Source organism: Camelus ferus, chromosome 10 (assembly GCF_009834535.1).
Source record: "Camelus ferus isolate YT-003-E chromosome 10, BCGSAC_Cfer_1.0, whole genome shotgun sequence".
Taxonomy (NCBI): Eukaryota; Metazoa; Chordata; class Mammalia; order Artiodactyla; family Camelidae; genus Camelus; species Camelus ferus.
In genome coordinates, this window is record NC_045705.1 from 45,478,053 (window position 1) to 45,505,833 (window position 27,781).

The following is a 27,781-nucleotide window of genomic DNA, read 5'->3' on the forward strand; positions in this document are numbered from 1 at the left end:
TGGTTTGCGTTTATTTACCAAAACTCATACCTTATTTCATCACCCTGAACATTTTTCCAGCTAGAAACACCAATAGACTCATCAAACTTAAGAGATGGGGTTTACCTCCTTATACACACACAGCTGTTCATTCTCCCTTACTCAGTCACATCTGCTCAGCCCCTGCTACTGATACCTCTCCTCTCCCACACCACCAGCTTAGAGAACTATTCTGCTATTGGACACCCAACAGGAGAACTGTTTGGAGGTATAGTCAGGGAACTGGAGGAAAGGAGAACTGGGTATATAGTTGCTCTTTTTAAGAAAATGAGTGCTTCTGATCTCTTAAAATAAAGAGCCTGAGATAGCTGGGAAGATGAGTCCCTAAGAATATACATATGAAGCAAGTGGGCACAGCTATGCAAACAGGATGCAGACACTTAATGGAATGTGGTGAATCTAGGTCATGCAAGTATCATAAAAGGTGCTGGTATCCTAGATTTAGAAATTAAAAATTTTTGCTTATGAATTTTGAATTCACTTTTCCATTAAAAAAAAAAAAAGGGCAATCCAGTCAGTGCATAGAGCCACTTAAAAATACTTAAGTGAACATACACCAAATAGTCGACAAAATGCTGTCTGTATAACCAAAAGATCTACTTCACTAGTAAGGGTGCACTTTTGAACAATGAAGCTGTCAGTCACCCACAAGCAGCCACAGAATGGGAACAGTTCAATACAACTTAATTGTAAAAGTACTTGCTCCTGTTAGGTTTTCTTTCTTTTACAGTCAGGAAGCTCCAAACCACCTTTAGAGGGCTTATTAGGAATATCCTAGGGCTCAGACACCCAGATTAACTGCATGGGTCTTATACTTAGGTTCCCATTCTTGGTCTCATAAACTCAAACTGCATCAAATTGAGAACTGGGCAGTTAGCTTTTATTTCTATATACGCTGCCCATACTAGCAGCAGTCACTGCTAGAAGAATCGAAAGGCAACTTCTTGGCTACTCAGGTGAGGGAGACATTTGAGCCAAGAGGTGGTCAAGGTGTTGGATAACCCAGTCTCTTGTTTGGCTCTTTTCCTTGGCATATAAAAGCAGGCCAAAGAGAAGGTCTGGATTTTAGTCTTGACTGCTACCCAGGACTTAAGGTACTTAAACCTCTCACTTCATTTTTGCCATTTTGTAAAATGAGGCTAAGAAGGTTACTGTAAGGATTAAAATAATGTATAATTTAGTATCTAGCACCCAATATTAAAACCTCCTCTCCCCACATGGTGTAAGCTTTGAGTTCTTAATGATAGCTGTGAAAAAGACAAAGAAATATCCCCAGAGAATAGGCTTAATGTTGCTGTAATCTCTTAAACTTTCTCTAACATTCCCCCCCCGACCTCCCCGGACCCAGGAGAAAGGCATTATGTGGGAAATAGGTCTAGAGCGCTAGAGAGTTTCTATCCTCCAGGATACACAATAGGGGACAAACTGAACAAGATATTTTAGTCTTAATGCCAGTCTTAGAGACTATGAAACAGAGGGGACCCAATCACTCCCATCTACCCCAACTTCCTCCCCACCCTCCAACTCCCTGTTTTGAGCTAACAGAATACCAGGTCTTCATTCGTCTTTAAAAGTGTGGTAATTTGTTATATAAAATGTGACAAAATAATGTGCAATTACTTTATGTGAAACCAACAACAGGAACTGTATAGCTGGTCAGGAGAGCTTCAGAGCTGCATTACTTCACCAGGATCATCTTTACTCATTTCCACCGGGGTCTAGAGGGGGGAAAAGTATGTCAGATGGGTCTTGCCTAGTGTTTGCCAGGGTGTGGGGCTGAGGGAACTGCACTCCTTCCCAAGGGCACGCAGGGTAGCTGTGTCCAACTCTGTCTCACCTAGTGCCTCCGATCCCAGTTGCCAAAGGGGCTTAGCAGGGTGGGAGCTGACAAGAGGAAGAGAAAATACAAACATCCAAGGTCTAACGGGAGGAGACAGGAAAGAGACATCTGCCACCAGAACCATTTTACAGCCCAGTGTTTATCTGATGAGGGACAATTAAACGTGGGTTGCTGGTGTGGGCTAATTTAAGAAGTGGTATTAAAAGCTGAACATACAAAATGTCCCGTGAGCATGAGGACTTAAAAAGAGTAAAGACTCTTAGGAAAAGATGTATGAAAGATCACATGAAGGGCAGAGGGAACTCTCTCAACTCTAAGTAGATAGTGAATAATAGAAGTAGGTAAGCTACAGAAATTTTTTAACAGAGAAACGAGTATCTGTTTCTAAAGTTACTAGAGTTGGATTTTGATGCTTAGTTCATGTATCCCTGGGAATACATTTCAAAGTAGGAATAGAGAACAAAGCTGAAGGCACACTTACCCCTCCTGGGGGATACTTATATCCCTTCCACATTGTTCCTGCAATGAGAAGCATCCATAAGACAACGATCATTGCGGGGCTTCTTGCTCAGCTGGTGGTGTGTGCCGGGGAAAACAGGTGGTTCTGAAAAGTGTGGTGTTCTATTCCCTGAGTCCTGGAAACTGGGCTATCTTCTTCATTCAAGACCAGATGGTGGATGGTCCAGCATGATAGCTCCTGGCTGAGGAGTTTTGTGGTCTAGTGTGACCTGAAAGGGCTCACCATGGCTATTTGGGGGGCAGAGCTCAGACACCAATTGTGACATCAACTCCTGTGACCTTGAAGACTAGTTAGAGTGAGTAGCTATGGGACAGTGTGTGTAGGGGCTAAAGAATCCCTATCAGAAGGGCCCTGTTCGCTGGTGATTCAGTGTGGTTAGGATCTAGCTGGCATCCTATCTTTATTAACTCATTATCTACCAAAAATTTGGCTACTTGTTTTATGCAGTCAGATGCACAAAACAAGCAAAAAAAAAAAAGACAACCCACAAAAAACCTTGTCAAGAACAAAACAAAACATACCCTGGATTAACTGGGAGGATGGTATGCTATGAGCAATTACTTATATACTATTGTTAGGCTATTCAAAGAAGAAAAATCTTACATTTTTAAAAACATCATCATGCAGGGGAAGCCTCCTTACAGCTTCCCTGAGAAGGGAAGAGAAGGGAGATGGACTATTATGCTCATCTCTTAGCTGGAGAAACCAAGGCACAGAATAGTCCCAGTGATTTGGTCAGGATCACAGTGTGGCAGTGGCTCAGCTAAACAAGTGCCCAGTCCCTCCATCCACATCCACGCCACAGAGGTCTGACTGTTGGCTCAGTCCTCTCATAGAAATTCTAGAGCAGATGGAGGGGGAAAAATGTATACTTGTGGCTGGGACTTCATAGATACCTATGCTTTCTGGAGAAGCTTCCCAGAAAAACTTCTTCTGTATCAGCATATTACTAAGGCTTTTAGAGTTAAGTTTAACAATAGGAACATCTTTGAAAAAACAGGCCTGAATGAAATGGGGTGGGATTTGAGAAACCCAAGAGATGGTCTGCTAAAAGGATACTGCTATTTATGTTTCCTATAGGCTGGCTGGTCTAGTTGAACGAGTGTGAGAGGTTATTAAATCCAGAGATCTATGTTTGCATCCCAGCTTCACATCAGGTTGGTTTGTATGACCTTGCAAACAGTCAGAGGTCATTGTCACCAGTCTTTGTTGACTGGTTCATTATTTTGCCTGCTTGTTAAGTAAGCATTTACTAAATGTGAATTGTCAAGCTTTGCATTAAATGCTCTACGTGAATTCCCAAATGTAATCCGCATAAAAACAGAAAGATACTAGAATATCTCCATTATACAGATGGAGAAACTGAGAGGTTCACAGAGATTAAACTTCCCCAAGGTCACATGGTTAGTAAATTGCAAAGTTAGGACTTGAATTCAAATTTACATTAACACCAGTTTCAAAACCTGCCAAAAGGGGCATTGAAAGGCTGGTCCAATTTTCATAGAGTTTGCACAGAGAAAATGAGTTAATAGATGAGCATAGTCTTTGAAAAAAATATCTACGAGGCGTGGTTATCAACAAGTATTTGAAACTTGGCCTGTTGTCCTCAGCAATGCTCCCCAAGTTCTTTCCCCTTCCACTGTTTATTTTATTTTCCAGAGGAATGTAAACTTCCCACTGAGATTTCAGGGTGCTACCAAGTTCTCTTGAAAGAGAGGAATCCAGCCCAACAGCCCATCACACGCATTCACGGTTGCAGATCTTCATCTAAAGTCTGGCTTCTTAGGCGTGCCTTGCTCTCCTGAACAGCCCACCTCTCCTTCCACTTCAGAGTTGGAGGCTGAGGCAAAAAGAAACTTAAAGGCAGAGGTGGCCCTACTGGTTGGTCCAGGAGGTAAATGCCTCTATATGTGATGGAAGGGCTGCTGAAAGTTCCCACCAATGCCCACATTCAATGTCCTACCAGCAACCACTGATCCACTTGGCCTGAAATCCAGAAGTCAGGCACTGTCTCCAGCAGACACTTTATAAATTCTGTATTCCATAATGCTTTGCAATAAGTGATGTTATGTTCCCAAATGGGGGGCAGGGAAGGCTTAAAGATGTCCCAATGGGACAAGAAGTAGCCTGGGAAACTGTTTCCATCACATCCTGACCTCTAATTAGTGGTGAGACCTCGACTATCTTTCCCATTTGGTCAGAAACCCCAGTTGGGAGGGTTAGCTAGAGCCAGGACTGACTACCAGGAATTAACAAGCAGGGTCATTACTTACCACAAACTCCGGAAATGTGCCCATGTAACAAGCAAATCCAACAAAAAGCATCCAGCCAAGCACAATCATGATAATAAGTAAAACAATTTCCAAGACACAATTGCACAGTGAAAGACTATTCACCAAGATTGTGGCAAAGGAGTATGCTCATGAAACCCTCAGTTGGTAGAGGTCTCGCATGTCAGTTCCAGTCCTAAGCTCCAAAGGATCCACAAATCCCTAGCAGAGAAGTTGGAGTCTAGTAGGGCATTGTGACATCATTGACCCTATGGCCCAGACCCACAACACATCAGAGAGACTGCCCCCAGGCCAGTAGCTGAGCAGCAAACTAAGTTCTTTGTATGCACTGTCCCACAATAAGGTAGGTACTACTGTCAACCCTATTTTACCAATGAGAAAACTGAGGCAGGGCCTAAGTGACCTGCACTGGGTCACACAGCTGATGCTCCAGATCAGGGCCCAGGTGTCTGTTGGGAAGTTGGGCTCTTTAGACTAGAGACAGGGACTGGGAAGGAAAGGAGTGTTCATAGGTCTATGCCAGCTGTGAACGAAACAAACTGAATTCTAGGGAAATGAGAAGTCTCTTTATTTCTGTCCCTGCAACCCTTCCCCTCCCAACTCAAAGGTGGTCAAACCACCATTTTATACCATTCTTCAACACCTATGGTCAGTGCCTCTCCACTGGTTCTCTTTTTCTGTCCTTCAAGAAGCCACAAGTATCCTTGTCCTCTCCTCACAAAAAACTCCAGCTGATGCTGTGCCTCCATTCCTAACTGTCCCCTCCTCCTTTTTTTTTTTTTTTTCCCAGTTCTGTGCAGTTGTTAGGACTGAGGTCCCATTTTCCTTCCAGCTGTTGGGCAAAGGTGGCTCTCACCTTCAAGGTGTCACTTGAAGCTCAATGCCACTGTCCCATCTCTTAATTTCCTTTTAAGACCAAACTTCCTAAACAAGTGGTCCACACCCAAAGCCTTTCATTCCAGTTCATACCTTGTTCCATACATCACATTATGACATCTGCCCGCACCCCACTGTTTAGACTTTCTCTCAGAGGTTACCAAAGATCTCCTTTTTGTCAAGTTGAACAACCTCATCTCCTTCCCTATGACCTCCCTGCACTGACATGGTTGACCCCTCTCTACCAGAGTTCTTCTTACACACACATCTCCCTATTATTTTCATATCCCCTTTATTTTCGTTATTTTTTAAAATTATTAATACAATGGGTATTCATTGTAAAATACATGACCATCCAAAGATGTATAAAGAAAAAGGTAATACTCTTCCCCTCTTTCTCAACCCCATCATATAATCAATGTTACCTGCCTAGCCTGTATCTTTCTGCCAAAGACTTCTCCCAAGCTTGAAAACATCACTATACATATACAGGGATACAGAAACGGCTTTTCAGTGTTTTTAATCAAAGCTGATCATACTATATATGCTACTATATAACTTGCTCTTCTCTTATAACAATACATCATGGATATCCTCCTGGGCCAATTGATAAAAAAAACTAAACACATTCCTTTTTTGTTCTAATAATAAGTTTTATTGAGGTAGAAATTACATGTGACAAAATACCACCATAGTTAGTGTACAGTTGATGCGTTTTTAAAAATGTGTCAATCTTGTAACTACCACCACAATCACGATGGAATAAATTGTGATAATCTCAAAAGGTTCCACACACTCCTTTATAGTCAGTCCCCTCCCCGTGAATTCACTGGCCCCTGGCAACCACTGATCTGCTTTTGCATTTTTTCAGAACTTCACATAAATGGAATCATAAGTTTCTTTCACTGAGCATTAATGCTTTTGTGATTCATTCATGTTGTACAATAGTTCTGTATTATTGAATATGATTCCACTGTATGGATGTACCATTTTATCAATTTTCCTGTCAAAGAACACTATGGTTGTTTCTAGTTTGAATAGAGATGTTATAAATATGTGTGTATAGCTTTCTGAGTAAACATGTTTTAATTTCTCTAGTGTAAATCATAGGAGGGGGATTGCTGGATCATAGGGAAAGTTAAAAATTTTCCTCTTTGTCACTGATTTTCAGCAATTTTATTTTGAGGTGGCTTTGGTAATTTTCTGCATGTTTCTTCTATGTGGGGTTTGATGAATTTCTTGAATCTGTGGGTTTATGGTTTTCATCAAATTGGAAAGATGTTTGGCTATTGTTTCTTCAAACATTTTTTTCTATCCCCACTTTCCTCTTCTGTGATCTCCATTGCATGTGTATTAAACCATTGTAACCAGTGTGAGATTGTTCCAGTTTGCTGGTACTGCATTCATTTTTTTTCTCTCTTTGTGTTTCATTTTGGATAGTTTCCATTGCTGTCTTTTTCAGGTTTACTCATCTTTCACCCTACTCTTCTAGTCTTCTGTTAATCCCATTCAGTGTATTTTAAATTTGATGCTGTATTTTTCATCTCTAGAAGTCCAATTTCTTTTTTTTAATTCTTTCATTTTTCTGCACATCACATTCATGTTTTCCTTTACATCCTTGAGCTTATTTGTAAGATTGAAAATAAACATTTTAAGGACCCTGTGTCAAATCTACCATCTCTGTCACTTTTGGGGCTATTTCAATGGCTGATTTTTCTCTTTGTTGTAGGCGATATTCTCCTGCTTCTTTGAATGCCTGGTAACTTCTGGTTGGATGTTCAACATGTTGAATATTACAGTGCTGCGTGCTGGATTTCATTCTATTCCTTTCAACAGTATTGGGTTTTCTTCTGGGATGAAGTTAAGTTACCTGGGATCAGTTTGATTCTTCTGAGACTTGTTTTAAACTTTGTTATTGTGGGCCAAGAGCAGGCTCTACTCTAGGGATAATTATTTGAACTACTGAGCTATGAGCCTTCTGAGCAATCTCTCTGATGCCCATTGCATTAGGTATTTCCAATCTAGAATTTTCCACAACTCCCAGCATCTGGGAGTTCCAGGAAGTGTTTGGCCTATTGTTTCTGGGTGGTTCTTTTCCTGGCTTCATGGAGTTTTATCCTTTGCATGCACAGATAGAACTCAGCCAAAGACTCACAAGAGCCCCTGTGGAGATCTCCAGAATTCTTTTCTCTGCGGAATTGCCTCTTTTCAGGACTCCATCCTGCAAATTCCTGGCACTCTGGCCATCTTGGTATGCCACTACTTATTTTTTCAGCTCAGCCTGGTTTGGATAACTCCTCTCTCTGCTGCTGCCTCTGGGCAGTAGGCTGGGGCAATTGTAAGGCTCATCTCTTTTGTTTCCTTTCTTTCAAAGTTCACAGTCTGCAGCTGCCCCTTGTGTAAAATCTGAAAACAATTATTTCATGTATTTTATGCAATTTTCTATTTGTTTATGGAGAGGCGACAATTCCTGTTGCAGTTGATCCTTCATAGACAGAAGCAGAAATCTTTTAAATTTCCTTTCAATTCCTGCAAAATACTCCATGTATATTTCATCTTTCTCCTAATAATGGATATATTGGTCAAGATCTAGCCAGGATTTAGAAACCACAGAGTAATCTGAACAGAGAAAGTTTAATAAAAAGAATTAACTGGGAATAAGAGATTAATCGAAGAGGTAGAAATGCTATATTAGAGGAATAGCATATATAGGGAGAAGCTACCACCTCTAGAGATGAGGCAAAATACCCAAGGAAGGAACAAACTTGGAAAAGTCCTCTCCCCTCCAGGGCTGAGATACAAAACTTGGTGGAGAAGTAGTGGTTATGACCAACTGGATAGTAGGGAAATCCAATGACCTGTTGCAGGCGAGACTTGGTACGTAGGTAACCAGGTGCTGGTGGAATTTGCTGAGAAGTCTCCAGAAGTGGGGAACGTCTGTCAGGTTTACTGCTTATTGCTGAGAATCCACCCTCTGGGGGTATGCCAGCAGAATGTGCTAAGAGGCCACCCTGTAGGGTGCAGGAAGAACTCACTGGCAAACTGTATCACTAGCAGAGGGGCAACTGAAACTCAGCAGAGGTGAGCACCACTGGACATCCCCATACATGCCACTGGCAGCCACACAGTAGGACCAAGAAGAACAAAAGCACACTGGAACTAGGAAGTCTCTCCTTCCTGCAGTATGACCCCAACATTCCATTACAGCACAGCAAGCAATGAATGGTGGATTTGGAACTGAATGGCAATAAATTAGTCACTGGCACAATATGCATTTAGATTTTTTTTCCCAACTTCTTACCACCATAAACAATGCTGGGATTATTAAAGACAAAATTTCTTAGACAAATTTCCCTTAAGCATTGCCACTTTTTTACTAAACCAGAGAAGCAGCAAAATGACAAGAAAAGTATGCCAGTTCAGACAGAGCATGAAAATGGAGGGGCTATAATAAAATCCTTACAAAAGAAAACTAGTTTAAGAAAAGAAAGATTGCAGTTTCATTTTACAAGGGCATGAAAACATGGCCATAAAAACAAAGGACATTTGTGGAAGGACAGCCTGAGATACAGCATAACGCTGACTGTCAGCCAATGAACAACAATACAAGCTCCACACATCTAAGGAGTAAATGATACTGTCTTTTGATGTATAAAATTTCTAAATTTTCAGGACGTCCAATTCATCTATTTTTTTTTCTTTTGTTGCCTATGTGTTTGATGTCACATCCAAGAAATCACGGCCAATTCCATGTCATGAAGCTTTTGTCCTATGTTATCTTTTAAGATTTTATTGTTTTAGGTCCTAATATTTAGGTCTTCGATCTATTTTGAGTTAATATTTGTATATGATGTTAGATAAGGATCTAACTTAATTTTTGCATAGGGATATCCAGTTTTCTCAACACCATTTGCTGAAAACACTGTCCTTTTCCCATTGAATGGTCTTGGCACTTTTGTCCAAAATAATTGACCACATATGTGAGGGTTTGTTTCTGGACTCTCTATTCCATTGGTGAGGTACTTAGAGTAGTCAAAATCATAGAGACAGAAAGTAGAATGGTGGTGGCCAGGGTCTGGAGGGAAGGGAGAATGGGGAGTTATTGTTTAATGTGTACAGAGTTTCAGTTTTACAAGATGAAAAGAGTTATGGGGACAGATGTGATGGCTGCAAAGCATTATAAATGCGTTTAATACCACTAAGCTGTATACTTAAAAACGGTTAAGATGTTAAATTGTATGTTATGCGTATTTTACAATTTTAAAAAATTTAAGAAGTAAGTGATAAGGATATATCTGTCTGATATTCAGAATACCAAGGTTTCATCCCTAAACAGTGCGTCTGATAGGACCCATAACTGAAAGCAAAGAGTGTAAACAGAGATCGAAGCAGAGCACCAAGAAAAAAATTCTAATTTTAAACAAGCCATTCTTGTGCTTTTTCTCAAGCTGCAAACAAAGATGCAGAATATACACTTCTCCCATTTCTTAGCTTGGGGATTTTCTTTTCCTTTTAATATATTTAACATCTTTGTACATATATCCTGGTACTTTTACAGATTCCCAAAAGTGAGGTTATGGAGGTAAAGGTATGCCAGATTACTCTGTCCAAAGGTTGCAGCAGGTTATGCTCCCACCAACTATATCTGAATTTCTTCAGCTAGGGTTCAGAGATGGGCTTCAGGGGATCCATGAACATTTCTGAACTGGACACAAAATGGACTGTATACATCGCCATGTGTACTTTTCTGGGATAGGTCTATATCTTTCAACAGATCTTTTTTTTAAAGCTTGAAACTCAAATAAGTCTGAGAACTAGTAGACTATACCTATACCATCTTCCCCCTATGGCTTAGGTCCCCTTATACTTTCATTCATTCAGCAAACTTTCTGTTGAAGACCTCTTTGTATCTGGCTTACCAAATATTAGAAGAATGAAGACATGCATAAACTCAAGCACCCCAGGCATCAAGAATATAGAGATAAGTGAGATCTGACAGGGCCTCAGTTTCTTGGGACAGAAAGAGGGGGTGGAGATGGAGGTGGACAGGGACACCAGTACAGTAAAATACCCCAGCCAGGCACTAAGGCAGGGAGGAAGACACAGTGTCTTGCAGAAGATTGAATGTTTCAGCCTGGGTAGATTACAGGATCTAGGAGCGCCAGTTTTAAGAGATAAAGGTGGGTCATACTGGAAGTCAGCTAATGTTTGTACTACACAGTTTTCCTCTTATGGCTAAGTAAATATAGGTACAGAATTCCAGCCTCCTAGAGATTTTCAATGACAAATTTTCATCACAGCTTCCCACATTAAGAGAGGCAGCATAATGCACAGATTAGGAACATGGTGTCTGACATCACCTTCTGCAATAATTTAATCTCCTGAGTCTTTGTTTCCCTATCTGTAAAATGCAGCCAATTATACCATATACCCTCTATTTTAAGGTGTACACTTTTTACATTTAAGCTCTTTTCAGATAGGTATAAATGTTAAAATTGGTATGTACATTTAATTTTGTAATCTTTTCTCCCTCAAAACATCGTCAGTAATACATCTGTTACTCAACAGAATCTCAGAAACAGGGAAATAGGTAATACTTCACTAAACCTCAGTTTGCTCATCAGTAAAACTGAGATAATAAATTGATAGTAATCCCATTTCGGTCATAGGGTTTTATAAAGATTAACTGCAAAAAAGCACATAAAACTTTTAGCAATGTACCTTCCACGTAGGAAAGGATAGCTACACACACACACACACACACACACACACACACATTCACACAGGCATAAAGTGTTCACAGAGCCTGTAATTCATTCATAGTGATTAAACCAGAAGAGAACTGGTGGTTTGGATGGAAGGCCTCTTCCATAAAAGACTCAAAAGATTGAAGAACCTTGCTCAGGCCTCACATTTAATTTGATAGCTTTTCCTTGATTAATGGATTTCTAACAGGATCTATTAGCTCTTAGACTCCCTGGAAGTTCCACTGTTTCTGAAGACTGTTAGATCTGGCTGAAGTGCTCTTAACAAGCCTCTAACCCTTCAATCTCACCTCCAACCCTGTCTCCAAGTTTCCACTCTCCACCCTCGACTCCCCACCCCTTGCTCCCCTATACAGTCTTGTCGCAACACAGCAGTCAGACTTATTCTTTTATAGCTCAGCCAGGTCACATCACTCCTCTGTTCAAAACCCTGTGGTAGCTTCCTCTGTCTCTCAGAGTAAAAGCCTAAGAAAGAAACAGTCCCTTCATCTGGAAACGGGACTGACACAGCTAGTCTCAGTGTTGTTAGAAGCTGACCTGGCCCTCACAGCCATGCTATGTTAGTCTCCTGTTGGATATAAACAATCTCTCAGAACACCAACATCAGACAGGGTCATTCAGACCACGATAAAGTGAGACAAAACAAGGCCACGTCATAATTTTGTCTAAGAAGAGAGAAAACAAGGTCAGTGTGCAACCCAGGAAATACCAAACATCCTCGTCTCTCTGCTACTGTGAGGGACTACTGCTTCTTTACCAATTGTAGCCATATCTGCGCCTGCACTGGTTTGCTCATCTGAGAGATGACATTTATTGAGATACCCAATCAGGGAATTCTCCCTGCCTCCTGACAGCACCTGATCTAAAGTTTCAATTCCTTAAACCCAAATCACCCAAAGCCTGAATCCTGTAATAGGTTCTTTCTTTACTCTTACTCAACTGTCTCAGTGGTTCTCCACAGGATCTGCTCCCTCACCATAAGGAGTAAGCAACACAACTTGTTTAAATATGGGTGTGTTCCTGATAATCACTGGTGGGAGGGCGCTGACAAGGCAGAGTCACAATTGTTCACAAAGCTCCCATAGTGGTTCTCAGGCTTTATCATGTATTAGAATCACCTGGGCTTGTTAAGACAGCTTGCTTGACCCACCCCCAGAGTTTGCAATTCTTAAGTCTGGGGTGGGGCCTTAGACTCTGCATTTCTAACAAGTTCCAGGTGACACTGAGGCTGTAAGCCTGGGGACCACACTGGAAGAATCATTGCCCTAAACCATCTGTGGCTCTCCCTTATTTCTGACTTAGCATTTTTGCTGTTTTGAGTCTCCCCAAGAATAGGTGTCTTAGGTCTTTGCTTTGTATGCACTGTAATATGGAATGCTTACTCTCTCACCTCAAGGAAACATACCCTCCTGACCCTGCCTTTTAAAAAATTTAAAAATAAAAATAAAAACTTAATTACCTTCCAACATGCAGTCTAATTAACTTATTTATTGTTTCACTCTCCTACTAATGAAAGAATGGCAGTCTTAGGACAGCTGATAGTTTTGTCTATTTTGTTCACTGCCGTATCCTCAGACCTAGAAAAATATTGTAGGGGAGGAAATTTTGCCAGCCTAAAATGTGTCTCTGGCAGGAGGATTAATTTAGGACGATTATTTTTAAGGCTCAACACACCCGGGAAGAGTTATTGTTTTCACCCTCCTCCTAACTGCCTAAAAGAATTTAGATGGAGGGCCTGTCCCCTTAATTAAGCTATCACCAGAGGTATCTGCAAAGAACATGGGCTAGGTGTTGGGGGAAGGGGGAATCGTCAGAATCTAGAGATCAGAGTCTGGAGGTCTCTGCAAGGCCCACAAACATTTGTTTACCAAACATTTACTTTCTATCTCCATGTGAATTGCTGTTCTCCCCTTTGAAGTCTCAAACCACAACCCCCAATATCCTCTTTTGCCTTTAGCTGAAGATAGTATTTAAGGTGAGGGCTTTAGCCATTTTGGCAAGCCACTCAGTTCTAGGTCTCTTGTAGGTATACATATTACCAACTTTTGTTTGATTTTCTCCTGTTAATTTATCTCATATCAATTTAATTCTTAGACCATCTAAAAGAAGCTAAAAGGGTAAAGGAAAATTTACTCCTTCTTCACAATATCTAGCAAATAGCCAGTCCTCAACAAAAGTTTATTGAATGAATAAACGCTTCTTCCAGCCTTTCACTTTTTTCTCCTAAAAGCATCCCTACCTTTGGCTCTTCCTATAAATACAACCACCCTCTCGTCCACTCAGCCTCTTGACAGTTACAATAGCCAGCTCCTGCTACTTTTTAGGCCCAATGGCTCAAACTAGGGGTGCAAAGCAGGTAAGTAACTCACTCAAGGAGACCAAAGTCAGCAAATTGCATCTCTTGGGCTTCCTTCTCCAGATGACCTTATCCGCCAAGCTACCTCCTTTTGTTTTCAAACTCTTTTTCTCACCTAGCTTTTTCCTCTCTCTACCACCAACATGGTTATGCTTCCCACCCCGCATCCCTCCAAAAAAGCCAACCCCTCCCCTGCTGCACCACCCTCACTAAGCTGTTTTATCTCCCAGTTCTGACAAGGCTTTTCCTGCCTCCGGTTTCCTTTCTACCCTCCTGAAATTTTGCTTTTGAAGTTCCAGTACCTCTCCGTTCCTAAATCCAACTACAATTTTGGGTCTTGGTCTTTCTCCATACACTGCTGAATTTAACACATCCTTCTCGAAACTCTGTCCCAGAACAGCGCCAATATCTTCTACCTCCTTTACTGCTTCTCCTCGGGTCTTCCTATTCCTCTCCACAGATGTCCCCACGTTTCTTCCCAGCAAGCTGGGTCGTGGTTCCCTTGGCGCTCACGCGTTTCTGACGGCGTTCGTGGTTCGCGGTGGAGAGGTAGGTGGTCAGACTCCGGGCGGAGCCTGGGGCGTAGGACGTGGGTGGACCTTCGAGTCTGGGAAGGGGCGGGGCCTCGGACCGCTCGGGAAGTGTGGTCCTCGGCGGCCTCCGTCCAGGAACGGTGCGGAAGAAGGGCCAAGGACTAGGCACTGCGAGCCTGACTCGCGGTCCTGGCTGGAGATGGAGTTCGACAGCGAGGGTCTGAGACGACTACTTGGCAAGGTGCGGGCAGCTGGGGGTCTGGGGGGCGTTTATCTCTGGCCGGGCCGTCTCATCGCGGTGTTTCCCTGGCTTTTCCTGGGGCTTGGAGCTGGGTAGGCTGGCCTGAAGTCGGCTGCGGGGAATGGCCCCAGGGAGGCCGCGGGCCTCTCCCTCCCGAGGCCGGGGCTCTGGCTCCGCCCGCTACTCTGAGGTCCCCCCAACCTCCACCCGCTGTGAGACCTCACGCCACTAGCTTCTCTTGGTCTCAAACAGCTTCCAGCGCTCGCCTGCCCCTGTAACCACGCCTCTCTGCTGAAATGGCCTTCCCCCAACCTTTTTTTTTTTTTTTTTTTTTTTTTTTTACTTGCAGTGCTCATCCTTTGTAAGACACTCATATGTCGCTTCCTGGAAGATAGAATAACTCCTTTGTCTCTACTTGCTTTCAGAAATATCGGTTATCACATTGTGGAGTAATTAGTTATTTAACAAACCTTACTCGGGCGGTGAACTCTGACCACAGAGACAGTGTTGTATTTCCTTCACCCAGCCCTGTGCCTGACAACAGCGGAGGTGCTGAGTAACTGTGCAGTGAATGAAAGGCCTGATAACATACAGGAATGAAGACAAGGCTGGAAGTTCCAGAAGAGATTTTCTTAACTTTGAAAGGTTGAGTGGGAGGTCTGACCTGCATTTCTAGGGCATGACTAACGTCCGTTTCCACGTTAGGCCAGGCTCTCTGATTCCCCACCAGTTTACAGTCTTGAGGCAACCACCTTTTTCACCAGTTTCTTGGTTAAGTGATTCATAATGCTTCATAAGACTTCCCCATGTGAAAACCATACATTAAGCCATTTTTGTTGGCTTTGCCTATGTCTTTGTTGGGGCAGTTTGTACACCCCTTTGAGATTTTGAAGCCTTATAACCGAAATTGTTTATATACTTGATTTGAATGATTTTATCTACTGTGACAGGTTTAGAACTTGTAGGAAGAAAAGTATCATCGTGCTTAAGATTATACCCTGTCTCCTCTTTAGAGAACATGAAATTAAAAGAACCACTCTGTCAAGTTTTTCAATGAGGGGAGCATGATGTATTGTCCAGGGAGAAGAATTACTAAAGTGGAGAATAGAAAAAGAACTTTGGTGGAATTGGAATGCAGAAAAAAGACAAAAAAGAGTGATTTTCTCAAGGATGGGAGAATAGTTGAGGAAGGTTTTATTTGTTTTATCAGTGCTCGGCATGGAGTCTGGCACATAGGTGCTTAATGAACATCTGTTGGATGTGTAAATTAAGGAAACAAGTTTGAAATAAGTCCGTCTAGCAGATTTTTGATGTTCCTTAGCGCTCAAACTAAGCAAATAATATAATAATATCTAGAAATAATTTTTGTGCTGAAAAATTTGTGAATGATACATTAAAATAAAGCAACTGTATGGAGAACATGAAAAATCTTATTGAAAAATGATATTCTAACCTAAATAAATATTCTAACTTTATGGATGTGAAGATGTTTGCTCTCTGCAGACTGATCTATAGAATCATTGCAACTCCAGGGAAAATTGTAACAGGGTATTTTCGGAACTTTTCAAACTGATTCTGAAATTCATTTGGAAGGGAAATGCTAAGAATAATCTTGACATTTCTTCCAGAAGAATAGGTGTGGGGACTTGGCTGTACCAGATGTCAAGACTAGTAATTGAGATTTAGTGTGGTATTGGTATAAGATAAACAAATTAATCAGTGGAGCAGACTAGAGGGCTTAGAATTATTTTCACACATTTTGAAAATATGATATAAAGCAGACGAGGCATTGCAGATGACTGCAGAAAGGAGAATGCAAGGACAAATGATTATTTATATAGGAGAAAATGAAATTGGACCCTTACCTCTTACCAAACATAAAAATTCCCCATGGATTAAAGATTTAAATGTAAAAGACAAGCTTTAAGGTGTATAGACATAAAATATAGGGAAGAATCTTTATGGACTCAGAGTATGCAAACATATTTTAAACACGATGTGAAATACTCAAGAGACTGATAAATTTGACTGCATTCAATTAAGAACTTCTGTATATCAAAAAGCTTCATGACAAGAGTGAAGAGGCAAAATACAGACTTGAAGAATTATTTTGTAACACATAATTGACAAAATATTAGTATCCAGAATATATAAATTAGCCAACAAATCAATATTAAAGCCAAGGGAGAATTGGACAAAATACATGAATAATTTTTAAAAAAACAAAAGAAGAAACAGGGAAATGAATATTTGCTCAATCCGTTAGTAACTTACTGGAAAAGCAAATTGAGTTTTCAAATTAGAGTTTTCTCCAGATATATGCCCAGGAGTGGGATTGCTGGATCATATGGTAACTCTTATTTTTAGTTTTTTAAGGAACCTCCACACTGCTAGTTTGAAACTAATTTGAAAAGGTACATGCACTCCAGTATTCATAGCACTATTTATAATAGCCAAAACATGGAAGCAACCTAAGTGGTCATCAACAGATGAATGGATAAAGAATCTGCGGGGAGGGATGTGTGTGTGTGTGTGTGTGTGTTCCACAAACATATAGTGGAATACTACTCAGCCATAAAAAAACAGTGAAGTAATGCCATCTGCAGCAACATGGATGGACGTGGAGGTTATCATACTAAGTCAAGTCAGACAGAGAAAGACAAATACCATAATACAATACAAATGAACTTATTTGCAAAACAGACTCACACAGATAGAAAACAAACTTGTGCTTACCAGAGGGGAATGTGGTGGCAGGGAGAGGAATAAATTTGGGATTGGCAAATACAAAAAAAAAAAAAGAAAAAAATGAAAAATTGAGACCATAGTAAAACACCATTTTCTCTCACTGGATTGGCATAAATTAAGATAACTTCAAATGATTTGGTGAATGTGGATGAATGGGAATTTTGAACACTGCTGGTGGTTAAATGGTTATTTCATTTTTGGGGAAACAACTTGGCCTTATTTTATTAATTTGATTATGTGTGTTTTATGTACCTTCTACATCTAGATAGATACCATAGAGAATTCATAATATATGAAGCAAGAGACATTTGCAGAATTATTCGTAACTAAGAAATTAGAAACAATCCAAATATGCATTGACAGAGGGAAAGATAACTTACTGTATATACATTCACACAATGGAAAACACTACTAAGCCGTAGTGAAAGTGAATGAGCAGCAACATGCAGCAATACAACTGAATATTAGAAACATTTTGTTGAGTAAAAAAAATTGTAGGTTGTATACAAAATTATATTTTGATTAAACCAAGAAACACAGCTAAACAAATAAACAGTATGTTGTTTAGGGATGCACACAAATGTAATCAAAACTATGGAGGGCAAAAGCAAAGGAATATGACTGCTCAATTCAAGGTAGGCAGTTGAGTGGTTGAGAGGAGTTCCCAGACAAATGTAATGATATTGGAAAGGTCTGTGCGGTCCAGTATGGTAGCCATGAGCCATGTGTGGCTATTTAAATTAATCAAATTAGATAAAATTAAAAATTGAGTTTCTCAGTCGCACCAGCTGCATATCAAGTGTCGGTAGCCACGTGTGGTTTGTGGCTACTGTATTGGACAGCACACTTAATGATCTTTCCCATCATGGCAGAAAGTTTTGTTGGATAGCACTGTTCTAGATCAAACATGGGTGGGTTGGTACACAAGTATTTATTCTTCAGAATTTGTATATATCTACATATATGTATACATGTGTATATATCCTTTAGTTTGTATTAAATACTAACTGTGTTAGAAAAACTGTGTTCCCCTAATTCCTATTTCCTACTCCCTTGACTGAGTTACCTTAAACAGGTAACTTATCCTAGATTTGCTAACTCATAAAATGATAGGATTGGACCTGATCCATAAGATTCCTTCCTGTTAAATTAATTTTCTTATGAAATGATGCCACAAAATATCCCTTAGTGTGTCCAACATTTGAATAATGTCATGTAAGAGTACTCTTGATGTTTGTAAATATCAGTCTACTCAATAAACATTGTTGTATAGCAGATAAAGTAAAAATTTTAGTAACTTCTCAATTATTCAGTCTCGCTGATTTTAATGACAGTATTATTGCTTTAGTTTTAGAATCTCATGGGCCAGTTTTCCTCTAGTTTCCTGCCTGCACCCTTTAAGCATGTGGTATTGTCTGAGGCATATTCCTTAGAGAATGTTATGAAGACTTCTCTTAGGTGGTATAGAATAGTAATGGAAAATGACTTAATATTACAGTGAGAGGGTGTTTCACATATAGTGAAAATGACCTGATTTTTTTTTTTTTAGGACAGATAAAATAGGTCTTTTTTTTAAGGCATCAAAAAGACAAGTCACATATTTGACTAATAGTGACATTTGGGTTTTCAAGCCCTAAGAAAGAGTGCTTTTGTCCTCTTTTGACAAACTTTTACAACAGTTTGGCAGTTAGATCAATTCTGGTATATATCCCTATGCAGCCATTAATCATCACTTTCTCATAGATTGTTAAGGATGTAGAAAATAGCTTATAATATCAAGTAGAAAACAACAAAAAATTATTTTGGTTTATAATCTGTATTCTAGGTGACAACAGTGCAGCCTTTTGTACATTTGTGTAGTGTTTGGAGTTGGGATGATTTCATTCACTTTTGTTTTTCCACTGAATCAGGGACACTGAATCTGGGACTCCTTTTACCCTGCTGTAGTTAATACTGACAATTCTTAGTTTTGATGCTCAGTCTTGTGGATCATAATTGCTTTCTATATCCACTGTACTCATATAAATCTGACTCTTTGCTGACTCCCATCCAATTAGCCTACATTTATTGAAGTTATACCGTGTGCTCAGTGCTCTTGGGAGATACAAAGATGAATAAGAGATGATTTCTGTCCTCAAGTTGTTAATAACTATATGTTTTTCCTTCTGCCAAATTTTTTTTTTTAAGAAATATTTTTATTGAAATATAGTCAGCTTACAATGTCATGTTAGTTTCATAGTGGTTAAGTTGCACACACATATATATATTCCTTTTCATATTCTTTTTCATTATAGGCTATTACAAGGTATTGAATATAGTTCCCTGTGCTGTACAGTAGAACCTTGTTGTTCATCTATTTTTTTTTACATTTTTTTAATTGAGTAATAGTCATTTTACAATGTTGTGTCAGATTCTAGTGTAGAGCACAATTTTTCAGTTATACATGAACATATATATATTCATTGTCACATTTTTTTCGCTATGAGCTACCACAAGATCTTGTATATATTTCCCTGTGCTATACAGTATAATCTTGTTTATCTATTCTGCATTTTAAAATCCCAGTCTGTCCCTTCCCACCCCCCACCCCTTCTTCTGCCAAATTCTTTTCCGTCTTAAAATGACCTTTCCCCTTCGCTCCAATTTTCTGTACCATTCTAGGCTCTAATGTGAATTGTAGACAGCTCTTCTCAGAGGCCTTTCTGTAACTTAGGTGTACTTTATGTTGATCGATCATTTCCTGTCTGTACTTACTATTGTATACATATTTTGTTTAATATCTCACTTTTACATATGTTAATGGTGAGATCTTCATACATACTTGTTGAAGTTGGCAGGCAGTAGAGCTATATCTCTTTTGCAGATGAAAAACTTAAGTCTCAGAGAGAGGAAACAGGATCAATTATTCTTTATTTTCTCCAGCCCTCGGCACTCACTAATCTAGTTTTTGTTTCTGTGAATTTGCCTATTTGGGGTATTTTACATGCAAAGCGTACAATATGTGGCTTTTTGTGTCTGTCTGCTTTCATTCAGCGTGGTGTTTTCAAGGCTTATCCGTGTTGCAGTATGTATCAGTTCTTTATTTTTATGGCTAAATATTCCATTTTATGGATATATCCCACTTTAGTCATCAGTTGATGGCCATTTAGATTGATTTCACTTTTTGACTATTATGAATAATGCTAATATGAACAGTTGTGCACAAGTTTTTGTGTGGACGTGTTTTCATTTTTCTTGGGTACATATTTCAGAGTGGAATTGCTAGGTCATGTGGTAACTCTGTGTTTAATCTTTTGAAGAATTGCCAGACTTTCTAAAGCAGCTGCACCATTTTACCACAGTTCTGATTTCTCCACTTCCTCTCCCACACTTGTTATTGTCTGTCTTTTTTTATTATAAGCTGTCTTTTTATTACAGTATAAATCCTCTGACTTTGTTCTCTTTTTAAGATTGTTTTGGCTGGGTTCCTTGAATTTCTATGTGAATTTTAAGATCAGTTTGTAAATTTGTGCAAACAAGTGAAAAAAGGTAGCTGGGATTTTGATATGGATTGTTGACTGTTGAATCTGTAGGGGATTATTGCCATCTTAGCGATATTAACTCTTCTGATCTATTGACAAGGGTTGTCTTTCTATTTATTTAGATGTACTTTAATTTACTTCAACAATGTTTTATAGTTTTTAATGTCTAGATTTTGCATCTTGTTAAATGTATTCCTAAATGTTTTTTATTTTATTTTTTTGAAGCTGTTGTGCCACTGTGAACATAATTGTTTTTTTAGTTTCATTTTCAAGATGGTAATAAACTGTTCACATCCTTTTTTTTTTTTTCTTCATTTACTCCTCAGCACAAGTCTAGGAGGTGGGTATAATTTCTCTGCACAAGTGAGATAATAAGTTCAAAGAGGATAAATGATTTTGCCCACAAGGCAACCAAGGTAGTATTTCTGGGACTACATCTGGATAAATGAAGAGGTAGTTCACTCAACCTGACCACAAACCCTTGCATGTTTTCTTTTCTCCCTTTGAAACCCAGTTGCAGTACCAGGAACGGTGTCTCAAGTGGATGAGATATTCAAGAATGACAAGGGGGTCTTAAACAGTGATGACGGCTGCTACAACCTGCCCTATTTCTTAGCCTTCAGAATGTATTTGGAGGCAGTGTGATTTAGTGGTTAAAGGCTAGGCCCTCAGTTTGAGCTCTGGCTTCACTACTTAACTTGCTATCTAACTCAGCAAGTTATTTTGATTCTCTAGCTTTCATTTTCCTCTTCTGTAAAGGAGAGCAGTTATAAGCCTTACCTAAATCATAGGGTCGTTATTAAAAAGGTTAAATCAAATACTTTTCATGTTTGTAAAACTCAGAGCCCAGAGTAAGGGTTCAGTCAAATGTTAATTTGTAATTGTTCTGCTGCTTATACTGTTATTCTTACTGCATGCTCATTTTTCTCTTTTCAGTACAAATTCAGGGATCTAACTATGGAAGAACTAAAGAATGTAAATATGTTTTTCCCACATTTCAGATATTCCATGGATACCTATGGTAAGAATCATATCCTCTAGCTTTTGCTGTATTATTTAAACTATTAATTATTTGTTCCTAGAGAGCTATAAATTTATAATTTGTCATTTTTCTCTTTTATCCCCTGAGTTTGAACTACACTTTATTACCTGTGGCTTTTGAGGAAAGTTAAGTTAATAAAATATATATTGTATTAGTTTTCTATTGTTGCTATAACAAATTAGCACAAATTTAGTGGCTCAAAACAATACAGATTTACTATCTGACAGTTCTGTAGGATAGAATCCCAACACAGGTCTCTGTAGGTTAGAAGTATTGGCAGGTCTTAGTTCCTTTCTGGAGGCTCTGGGACATAATCTGTTCTCTTGCCTTTTTTAGTTTCTAAAGGTCACCCACATTCTTTGGCTTGAGGTCACCTTCCTCCATCTTCAAAGTTAGCAATGTTGTATTTCTCCAATCATCCTTCTGTAGTTAGATCTCCAGAGAAAAGTTTCTCTGCTTTTAAGAACTAGTGTGATTGGATTAGGCCCACTTTAATAATACAGGGTAATTTCCCCATCTTAGAGTCCTTAACTTAATTGCATCTCAAAAGTTTCTTTGCTGAATAAGGTTAACATATTCATGGGTTGCAAGGATTAGGGTGTTGGACATCTTTGGAGGCTGTTATTTTGCCTACCACATCTATGATTGATTCAGGATTAATAACAAAGTTTTAGTTATCTTCTTTACTTTATGTAGAGGGTCTAGTTACCTAAGAAAGATTTTACTATCTTTCAAAATTTCTGACCACAACTTACACTTGGAAATACATTTTATATCATAACTCCATATATAAATAATTAAAATATTATATACACCATGGATTTTCTCTTCTCTTCCATTCCATGAATATATGTATGTTCATGTATAACTGAAACATTGTGCTCCACACTGAAATTTGACACAACATTGTAAAATGACTATTACTCAATAAAAAAATGTTAAAAAAAAAAGAGATAGATAATTTCCTCTTCAGATCTCTTCTCTAGCAATAAACCGTCTTTTTATCATTTTGAAAAAAAAAGAAATGCTGATTGAAACTCGCTAAATTGATTTCAGGACCCATGAATTAGTCACAACACATAGTTTTGAAGAAAAAAAAAACTTCTTTGTTCTATGGGTATGTTTTATATTTGAATTAGCTTGGGTTAGGAAAATATATCTAATTCAGATTTATGTATTAGAAATTTTGAGGAGTTATTGAAGTATTCCTTAGGAATAGCTAATTTTATTTGTGGAAGAAATGATTAGATTCTGGGCCATCTGTGTCTGGCCTCTCTTAATTAGCACCTAGGTATTTGGTGCTGCATGAATGCCTGAGATGGGGGGATTTAACAGCTACTATTTCTTGAACATCAGATATGCTTCCAAGTGTTTTATCTGCATTATCTTACATACTTTTTTTTAATAATCAAAGCTATGAGGTAAGTATGACTATGTTTTTCAAATAAACTGAGGCTCAGAGAGTTTACATAACTTGCTCAAGATTACACAGCTAGTGGAAGGTTGTACTCATGTCCGTCTTGCCCTCTGCTTGAATACTATTTGTTCTTTTATAGTGTCTTTCTTCAGCATATAGATTTAGAGCTTTGATATACCAGTTAATTTTTATTCTCATTTCCCCTGTCTAGAGAAGGTAAGCTATGGTGCCATTAAACCCTTAAGCTATAGGATTAATATTGTCAATGTACATTTTATTATTGAAGAGAATGTTAGTCAAGTGTCATAATCATTTCTATTTTGACTTTTTGAATAATTTTACTATATGATGAATGTAATATTGTTTCTCTACTACATTTCTAGGTTCTTCTGTGTCCCTGAGAAACAATCCTTGTTCCACTTCTCTTTCCATTTTAGTTTTTGCCATAAAGTAATTCCCTTCACCCTTTGTTACCTTTCCCTCATATAGTTCAAGGTAAATATTTGTACTTATGTACACTCTTAGCCTTGAGTTTTCTGTCAGCCTGGCTTTTCATTTTCTCCCTTTCTGATAGGTCGTCAAATCTATTTAGACTTTTTTTCTTCCATTGCCTAAATAGTATAGTTAGTTACTGAGGTCCTAAAAGGCATTCCAAGGCAGTTTGACAGTTTGAAACTAGATGTAGTGTTTTCTGTATTCAATTCAGAAACTAGAGCATTAACTCTCCATCATTGTGTCCCAGTTAATACAGGTAAGTTGAAATTTCAGGGATGTGAAGATTGAGAAAAGGTTGAGAAAATTGGAGTTAGAGAAATCGAAGAAGATAATTATTAAGTTTCTAAAAGGTTACTTTCAAAATTAAAACTAACTTTTTTCCTGATTATTAAAGTTATAATGTGATATCTGAACATGATTATAACTGGTATTACATGTGACGGTTATTTGATAATGTCCCCACATTTTATAATCCTTTACTTCTATTTAGGATTTTCACATTATCTCATTTGATCCTTATGACAACTTTATAATGCAGTCTTATTATCTATATTTTATAGATGATGACACTGAAAGTCAGAGATTAAAGTAACCAAAATTCACTTGCCTCTGTTGACCAAAATAATCAATAAACAGTCTATAATAGGAATAGAAAAGAATTTTATTCGAGCCAAACTGAGGACTATAGCCCAAGAAACAGCCTTTCAGAAAGCTCTGAAGAACTATTCCAAAGCAGCATGATTTTCAGCAGTTTTGTCTTGCCTGAACAAAGAACATCAAACATAATAGGCCCTATTCCATTCCTTCAGGGTTTCAAAAAAAAGACAGATGAGCATGCACACAGGGAGTCAGCATGGCCTTGCCTGGGCAGGAGGCCTTATCATCAAAGGAGTGATAGCAGTGATGTCCCAGGAAGGGAGGCGTTTATTTCCATCTTCAAAATGGACATTCTTTACTTCTGGACAATGTACCCTTTTCTTTAATGGTTAAAGCAGATGAACAATGTATGTTTAACAGGCCATAAAGCAGGCTGTTCTAGTTAGCATAAAGTTTAAGTTAAATCATGTAAAAGCCAGGATACTTCCCTATACCTCAAAATGTGAAAATTTCTTCCATCACCTATAAGTAGGAAAAGTGGGCCTAGAAGTAGGAATTTCAGTATCAGAGTCGTGTGTTCTTTCAACCGCCTACTCTGCTTTCTAAGAGAACACCACCTAGTAATTTCCTCTTGCCAATGTATTTACTGATTCCCAGAAAATGGTATTTAGAAGTTGTGTGATTTTGTATGTATGCATGCATTTTATTTCTCATTGCACATTTTGGGGCTTTTTTTTTGCTTCCAGTTTTCAAAGATAGTTCCCAAAAAGACCTGCTGAATTTCACTGGCACTATTCCTGTGATGCATCAGGGTAAGTATGGAAGTTGAGAAATGTGGGAATTTTCTAAAAGAGCATTTTTATAAGAACTTACATTTGTTTAGTATCATAACATTGTCAAAATTTTTTCACATATGTATGATCTATACAGAACCTTACTGGATATAACAGAATGCTGTCCCCATCGAGGAAAGCCTAGATTAACACCAACAAATTCAATTCAGTTTAACGGGTATTTATTTATTGAGTGTCAACTGTGTGCCCACTACTCTGCTAGGTTTTGAGGTACAGAGGAGAGTACGACAGACATAGGCCTACTCTTGTGGAGAGTCATCTCTGCTTTCCACAGCAAACTGCAGGGGCCCCACATTTTCCTCCATCACATCAATGTTTTGTTCCCCTCTTTTCCCTCTATATGATGTAGCATTATCCCCATTCTGTAGGTGAAACAGAATCCTGTCATGTGGCTTACCTAAGCCCACACAACTGGTATGAGGCTGGAACTTGAAACTGTTAATAGGAAATTTTAAAAGCAGGTTATTAAAGCTCAAAGAAAGCATCATGTGTTCAGGTGGCCTGACAGGTTAAAATCGCTGAGTGTTTGCTAAAAAGAAAGAAAAAAATCACTAACTTCCCTATACTTAACTTTTCTTATTTGTCTGAACCCACTTCCCTCAGTGTTCAGCAGCACTGATCTGCCAGGCAGGTGTCACAGGAGGTTGCTTCTATAGCATGATTTGAAGAACACCAGTGAAGCATTGGTTCCAATATATTTCTGTGAAGTAGTGCTTAAAATTCCACCATTAAAAATACATTCCTCTTTTAAAATGCAAATAATCTCAGGAGGAACATCCCAAATCCCTAACATACAGTGCTGTGTTTATGGAAAATGCTGAGTAAATATTTGTTGGATGATTGAGTTAGTTTATTTTATTGCTGATTGATAGGCTTAGGAATAAATGAATTCACTGGGTATTTGCAAGAGGAGGTGCACTGAAAAAGGGCTGAGGAGGATCTGGAAACCAAATGGGGAGAGGACAGTAGAGTTTGCTATCTCTTACAGAGGATTTATCACTGTATGATGGGAGCACGTTGCCCAATAGACACCAAGAAGCTGTATTTTGGGGGAACTTCTTTCAAAATAGTGCTTCATTATGGTATTCCTTGCTGTTACAGACCATCCTTAATTGCTTCCCCCTCATAATGGCTTATTGCCAGAGAAACACTCACGTTTTATTCTGCCCCTGTTTATGTCCGGTCATGATACCTCCTTTGGCACAGAAAATGCTCAGGAATTCAGTTTGGTTTTTACGAATAGGAATGTGGTTGGAGGTGGAAGTAAGTAGCAGTAGGCTCTGAAAAAATTGCAGTGAGGCAGGCAGAACAGGTATAGAGTCGATTTTTATTTCCTTTTCTTGCTTCTCCCCAAGTTCTCACTATTTTCTGAGTGCTTAGAGAACTTAACTCAGACCTATTTCCCATTATTTGTGTTGTATTTTTATGGTTAGATGTTAGAGAAAGAGAGAAAGAATTCATACCACCCCAATGATTGATTGATTAATTGACTGATTTTATAATTCTTACCAACCCCAGTGATTTCAGGGGTAGTTGCATATTAACAAAGGAACTTATGAAATTAAATGAATCATTGCTTAGTAACATTCGGTTTCTAGGACAGTGTCGGGAGGTAACAGGAGGGCATAAAAATGATCTTAAGATGCCTCTCATTGGCACTGTGCATCTTCCCAGAGCCAACGAGTCAGGTCATTGATTCTTATGCTGGTAGTAATTCCAAGGTAGCAGTGGGTCCTGTGATACTTTTTTTTATTTTTTGTTTTTTTAGTACAGTCTTTTTCCCCTTTGCTTTTGACTAGAAGTATATCAACTCATTATGATGCACACTAGTTATTTCCTGCTGGTCAGCAGGTCAGGATGTATCATCTTTCTTGTCTGTAAATGGACCAGTAACAGCCTAACTCTAGAACTGTGAAGATTAAGTGCATTACTGTAAGTAAAGCTTTTGGCATAGTTGCTGGCACATTGTAAGTGCCTTATAAATGTTGGCCATTATTATTTGTCTGCTTATATTACTTCCTTTTAGTTACTAAATTTGTTAGTATAATAATAATACATGCTTATGCTAAAAAAATTTAAACAAGAAGAAATGAGGTTAAGCTTATATCTAACCTTCCACACAGTCCTGTTCCCCAGGTGAATCTTCTGTTGATATTTCCTTATGTATACTTGCAGAAACTTTCTGGATCATCTCTTATCCCTCCAAGATTGTGCCAAGGTTGTGATGACACCTTTTCTTCATCCACCCACTCTTTCAAGATGTGTATGATCTTTGTAGGATGGTACTCATCTGAACTTTATTTATAGCTAACTTTAATTATGTTCTTAAATGAAGTAATTACTTTAAATCTGAGGGTTCTAACAGGAGTCCTGACTCTTTGGTAATGAATTACTGAAAGCAATGGGCAGGGTTGGAGGCAGGGCATTTGCTGACAGGAAAAAATGGGAAAGAAAGAAGAAGGGAATCGGACACCAGTAGTGAAATCTTACCAATATAGACATGGGAATCAGACTCACCACGTGTTTTGCCAGGAATGAGCTATTAAAATGCATGAATGGGGGGGAGGTTATAGCTCAGTGGTAGAGCATGTCTTAGCATGCACAAAGTCCTGGGTTCAATCTCCAGTACCTCCATTAAATAAATAA

The 27,781-nt window shown here is 38.8% G+C and overlaps 2 protein-coding genes across 6 annotated transcripts in view; one reads left to right on the top strand and one right to left on the bottom strand.

The window, feature by feature from the left end:
- Positions 1–1,541: 1,541 nt before the first annotated feature.
- On the bottom strand, positions 1,542–5,678 carry SPTY2D1OS (SPTY2D1 opposite strand). Its single transcript, XM_032488890.1, has 4 exons — positions 4,673–5,678; positions 4,151–4,239; positions 2,361–2,398; positions 1,542–1,757 (listed from the first exon to the last, which is right to left on the bottom strand). The coding sequence occupies exons 1-3, from the start codon at positions 4,739–4,741 to the stop codon at positions 2,377–2,379; spliced, it is 180 nt and encodes a 59-aa protein (XP_032344781.1). The 5' UTR covers positions 4,742–5,678; the 3' UTR covers positions 1,542–1,757; positions 2,361–2,376.
- Positions 5,679–14,309: 8,631 nt separating this feature from the next.
- Positions 14,310–27,781, top strand: part of UEVLD (UEV and lactate/malate dehyrogenase domains) — a 44,161-nt gene continuing 30,689 nt past the window's right edge. For 2 of the 5 annotated variants that reach the window (XR_004323266.1, XM_006195109.3), the window contains exons 1-3: positions 14,310–14,461; positions 21,667–21,751; positions 25,028–25,093. Coding sequence is in view for 2 of the 5 variants with exons in the window: in XM_006195109.3 (XP_006195171.1) it covers positions 14,420–14,461; positions 21,667–21,751; positions 25,028–25,093 (193 nt within the window). In the remaining 3 variants the exon portion in view is untranslated. Of the gene's footprint in view, positions 14,462–21,666; positions 21,752–25,027; positions 25,094–27,781 lie in introns of those variants that run through there. The other 3 variants (XM_014568083.2, XM_032488888.1, XM_032488889.1) reach the window with 2 other exon arrangements.

Excerpts from the sequence above, each read along its gene's own strand:
- SPTY2D1OS (XM_032488890.1), bottom strand. The coding sequence starts at position 4,741 with ATGATTGTGCTTGGCTGGATGCTTTTTGTTGGATTTGCTTGTTACATG. Across the intron at positions 4,240-4,672 it reads GCACATTTCCGGAGTTTGTG|CCTCCAACTCTGAAGTGGAA; the intron begins GTAAGTAATGAC and ends TTTTTGCCTCAG. Across the intron at positions 2,399-4,150 it reads TTAGATGAAGATCTGCAACC|GAACAATGTGGAAGGGATAT; the intron begins GTGAATGCGTGT and ends TTCTCATTGCAG.